General features: G+C 41.0%; 1 protein-coding gene across 1 annotated transcript; it reads right to left on the bottom strand.

The window, feature by feature from the left end:
- Window positions 1-2,422: 2,422 nt before the first annotated feature.
- On the bottom strand, window positions 2,423-3,664 carry LOC144960517 (uncharacterized). Its single transcript, XM_078893700.1, has 2 exons — window positions 3,413-3,664; window positions 2,423-3,042 (listed from the first exon to the last, which is right to left on the bottom strand). The coding sequence occupies exons 1-2, from the start codon at window positions 3,491-3,493 to the stop codon at window positions 2,452-2,454; spliced, it is 672 nt and encodes a 223-aa protein (XP_078749826.1). The 5' UTR covers window positions 3,494-3,664; the 3' UTR covers window positions 2,423-2,451.
- Window positions 3,665-5,608: the final 1,944 nt, after the last annotated feature.

The following is a 5,608-nucleotide window of genomic DNA, read 5'->3' as shown; positions in this document are numbered from 1 at the left end:
CCTCCCTGTCCACTAAGGGAGGTCAGGATAAAAGACAGAATGTACCTCCCTGTCCACTGTGGGAGGTCAGGATAGAAGACACAGAATGTACCTCCCTGTCCACTATGGGAGGTCAGGATAGAAGACAGAATGTACCTCCCTGTCCACTGTGGGAGGTCAGGATAGAAGACACAGAATGTACCTCCCTGTCCACTGTGGGAGGTCAGGATAGAAGACACAGAATGTACCTCCCTGTCCACTATGGGAGGTCAGGATAGAAGACAATGTACCTCCCTGTCCACTGTGGGAGGTCAGGATAGAAGACACAGAATGTACCTCCCTGTCCACTGTGGGAGGTCAGGATAGAAGACACAGCATGTACCTCCCTGTCCACTATGGGAGGTCAGGATAGAAGACACAGAATGTACCTCCCTGTCCACTATGGGAGGTCAGGATAGAAGACAGAATGTACCTCCCTGTCCACTGTGGGAGGTCAGGATAGAAGACACAGAATGTACCTCTGTCCCTATGAGGTCGATAAACAGATGTATCTTCACTGGGAGGTCAGGATAAAGCACAGAATGTACCTCCCTGTCCACTGTGGGAGGTCAGGATAGAAGACACAGAATGTACCTCCCTGTCCACTGTGGGAGGTCAGGATAGAAGACACAGCATGTACCTCCCTGTCCACTGTGGGAGGTCAGGATAGAAGACAGAATGTACCTCCCTGTCCACTATGGGAGGTCAGGATAGAAGACACAGAATGTACCTCCCTGTCCACTGTGGGAGGTCAGGATAGAAGACACAGAATGTACCTCCCTGTCCACTGTGGGAGGTCAGGATAGAAGACACAGAATGTACCTCCCTGTCCACTATGGGAGGTCAGGCTAGAAGACACAGAATGTACCTCCCTGTCCACTGTGGGAGGTCAGGATAGAAGACACAGAATGTACCTCCCTGTCCCCTGTGGGAGGTCAGGATAGAAGACACAGAATGTACCTCCCTGTCCCCTGTGGGAGGTCAGGATAGAAGACAGAATGTACAGGGATGTAAATGCAAAGTTGAAAAAAATTCTGAAAATCTGCGAGCTCATTTCAATAGTCTAAACTCCAAGTGACACACCAGGAATGAGGTGATAAATGGCCTTGTGATTGTGACAACATTTTTAGGACTTTTGAGTGATAAGTCTCAGAATAAAATCTAAATTATTTTGTTTATGGATGGATTTTAATGATTTATGTCTCCTTTTTGTCAGGAGGAAATACCATTATTTGGTGTTGTTCATGCTTAAAAGAGTGCCCATTTAGTATTATTCTTATCTTTATGGATTAAACAGGGTTAACTTAGTTTGGGATACTGAAAAAAAATCAGAATTTTGGAATTCCTAACTTATTTTCACTGCACGTAATCCAACACCTAAACTTTTATATCAAAATTATATTCAGGTCAAAATATTACCCTCAATGACTAAATGAATCTGACAATAATAAAAACTCGTACTCAAATTTCAACAGCCATATTATTACTAAGGCCAATTTTGAGATTGGAAAGATGGTCACCTCCCGATATTTATCATTTTCTCAGGCCCCAAACCCTCCTGCTAATAACAAAGGCAATTAGAAGTACATTACAATTAAAATACTACATTAGGTTTAGAATCGTGTTAAAAGCCCTTTACTTTATTGGTGTAGCTTTCAATGAGAACAAACAAATTTGATTTTTTCCCCCACCACAGTCAAACGTTCGTGGCAGTCTCAACCAGAAATGAGACCCCATAGAAATTTCTCATAAAGACCAAGGCTAAGGGAAATGTATCTTCAGACTCATTATGACTGAAATGAATTGCAACACACAGGAATTACAGAAACAGAAATACATTCCAATTGAGCCTTAGGAAGAAAGTGTAACAACTCAGAACTCAGTCATGAATACTCGATATGTATCCACCATCTTCTACTTTCGATTCTGCAGCCCATGTTTTGCTTCCGGTAAACTAAAAATAACCCTCCTTGTTTACACAACAGATGTGAATCTAGTTCCGAATTAAAATTAGGAAAATTCGGAAATTCGAACGCTATCAATCCTTCTGTCCCCGCGGAATTATGCCATTTTTGGGGCAAAATTATGCCAATATTATGCCTAAAAAAGGGCAAATTATGCCATAAATTATGCCAAAAATCCAACATTATGCCATAAATTATGCCAAACATCCGACATTTTGTAACGTGGTAATGTAAATTTATAAGCTGAGAGAACAAGTAAATCAAATCAACATTAATTCACAATACGATGACAACAATATTAATGACTAACTAAATATAATCACAACACTGGTGATAACGTTTAGGCATGCAACAGGGTGGTGAGAATAACTCAGACATAAAATTGTATTTTGAGTTGGATGTCATTTTGTAATTTATTAAATGGTTGTCTAGAGCTAAAAAGAAATTTAAGAAATATTACATGTACCACTTACAACAGAGAATCAATAAAATTGTTATAAAACATGAAAACAAGACCCTTGAGGTTATCCTCACTCAAAGATCGTCTGCGGTCTGAAAAGACCAGGTTGTACAATGAAAAACTTCGCTCTGCATCAGCTGAATTCACAAGAGCATAAATATACTTTCGTGCACATTTTGACAGCTGAGGCAACTCATCTGCCTTGCTGTTCCAGAATATAGTGAGGTCCACTGGCAACCCCCCAGACACTTTAACCGCTTGTGGTCCCACAGTTTCCCTGTACCAGTGAAACTCACTCTCTGGAACAGCAGACAAACCAGGCAGAGCACTCTGTAAACGGTCTTTGTTAAAGTCAAATGTCACCAGTCGAGTTGGATCAAAAAATTGAATTTGCTGTAGAAATTCAACTGCTGGTTGGCCATCTGGGGTCATATACTTATCAACCTTTTCTGACACTGAAGAGACAGCTTGGCAGTATCGGTCCTGCAGAGCCAATTTGTCCTTTGAGGGCAGGTCTTCTGGGAAATGCTTAGATGCTTCCCTCATGCTGACTCCACAGCTTCTAAAGGAGTACTGCAAACTTTCAAGTTTGGACCATGCCTGGATTTGAAAAATAGAAGAAAGAGAGAGAGAAAAACGGAATCATGAGTATGATTTGTTGGCTGGATTACAAGAAGTATAAAATAGAATGAAAGTGATGATTTTATTGGTGGTAGGAACACAGGCAACTTTTATCAGACTTTATGTGTTAAATATAGTTTCCTGTGATTAAGGCAATGACGACCATTATGACTAGAGTAACGATTTTTTTTTAAACTCAAAGAGGGAGGAGTGATGTGTTAAATCTTAGACTGGACTGAGTTGATACTATACAACAGAGGAAATACAAAAAAAAAAGTCTTAAAAAAGCAATACATGCATAATTATGTGTTATAGGCAAAATAGACCTGCTGAAATGAAAGCGCCTTACCTTGACAGCAACTGTTGATTGACTTTGAAACAAGTCTGTTGCGTGCACAAAGACTTTGCACTTTTCAGAGATGAAGTCCATTTCTGCTTTAATTTGTATTCTGATATCTGCAGACAGGCCGGCCAGGTATTGGAGTGAGTCACAATATGGCACTTTAGAGTGGGCTACCTCTGCTTTAATAGGATAACCAAACGCCGGTTTTCTTTGAAAACGAAAATACAAGGCCAAAATTTTCGGCAAAAAAGAGCCAATTTTTTTTTTTTTTTTTGCTAACGGATGCGAAAGGCCTCAGGATGCGGCCGCATCGGGTGCGATGCGGCCGCATATTCCTGTGGGGACAGATCCTTAGTACTTCCGAATTAAAATTCGGAAGCTGTCGTGGAAATAAGTTGAATGGTTAAATACACGTATAATCATAACTGACACAACAGTAGTGTAAATTAAGTGTTTCAGTACATTGAAAATGGATATTCACTACAAATTCTCTATATGTACAGCAGTATCTCTTATCACAAGAGTTGTTGGTAGTAAGGTATTAAGAAATATTTAAATTGTTTGGGGAAGCTAGAAAATGTCTGAATCCCTGAATGTACCTCCCTGTCCACTATGGGAGGTCAGGATAGAAGACACAGTATGTACCTCCCTGTCCACTATGGGAGGTCAGGATAGAAGACACAGAATGTACCTCCCTGTCCACTGTGGGAGGTCAGGATAGAAGACACAGAATGTACCTCCCTGTCCACTATGGGAGGTCAGGATAGAAGACACAGAATGTACCTCCCTGTCCACTGTGGGAGGTCAGGATAGAAGACACAGAATGTACCTCCCTGTCCACTGTGGGAGGTCAGGATAGAAGACACAGAATGTACCTCCCTGTCCACTGTGGGAGGTCAGGATAGAAGACACAGAATGTACCTCCCTGTCCACTGTGGGAGGTCAGGATAGAAGACACAGAATGTACCTCCCTGTCCACTGTGGGAGGTCAGGATAGAAGACACAGAATGTACCTCCCTGTCCACTGTGGGAGGTCAGGATAGAAGACACAGAATGTACCTCCCTGTCCACTGTGGGAGGTCAGGATAGAAGACACAGAATGTACCTCCCTGTCCACTGTGGGAGGTCAGGATAGAAGACACAGAATGTACCTCCCTGTCCACTGTGGGAGGTCAGGATAGAAGACACAGAATGTACCTCCCTGTCCACTGTGGGAGGTCAGGATAGAAGACACAGAATGTACCTCCATGTCCACTATGGGAGGTCAGGATAGAAGCCACAGAATGTACCTCCCTGTCCACTGTGGGAGGTCAGGATAGAAGACACAGAATGTACCTCCCTGTCCACTGTGGGAGGTCAGGATAGAAGACACAGAATGTACCTCCCTGTCCCCTGTGGGAGGTCAGGATAGAAGACAGAATGTACAGGGATGTAAATGCAAAGTTGAAAAAAATTCTGAAATTCTGCGAGCTCATTTCAATAGTCTAAACTCCAAGTGACACACCAGGAATGAGGTGATAAATGGCCTTGTGATTGTGACAACATTTTTAGGACTTTTGAGTGATAAGTCTCAGAATAAAATCTAAATTATTTTGTTTATGGATGGATTTTAATGATTTATGTCTCCTTATGTCAGGAGGAAATACCATTATTTGGTGTTGTTCATGCTTAAATCAGTGCCCATTTAGTATTATCCTTATCTTTATGGATTAAACAGGGTTAACTTAGTTTGGGATACTGAAAAAAAATCAGAATTTTGGAATTCCTAACTTATTTTCACTGCACGTAATCCAACACCTAAACTTTTATATCAAAATTATATTCAGGTCAAAATATTACCCTCAATGACTAAATGAATCTGACAATAATAAAAACTCGTACTCAAATTTCAACAGCCATATTATTACTAAGGCCAATTTTGAGATTGGAAAGATGGTCACCTCCCGATATTTATCATTTTCTCAGGCCCCAAACCCTCCTGCTAATAACAAAGGCAATTAGAAGTACATTACAATTAAAATACTACATTAGGTTTAGAATCGTGTTAAAAGCCCTTTACTTTATTGGTGTAGCTTTCAATGAGAACAAACAAATTTGATTTTTTCCCCCACCACAGTCAAACGTTCGTGGCAGTCTCAACCAGAAATGAGACCCCATAGAAATTTCTCATAAAGACCAAGGCTAAAGGGAAATGTATCTTCA

This window comes from Berghia stephanieae, chromosome 15, assembly GCF_034508935.2.
Source record: "Berghia stephanieae isolate SIO BIC M18660-M18661 chromosome 15, UCSD_Bste_1.3, whole genome shotgun sequence".
In the NCBI taxonomy this organism is placed as follows: Eukaryota; Metazoa; Mollusca; class Gastropoda; order Nudibranchia; family Aeolidiidae; genus Berghia; species Berghia stephanieae.
This window is presented reverse-complemented; position numbering and strand designations above follow the sequence as displayed.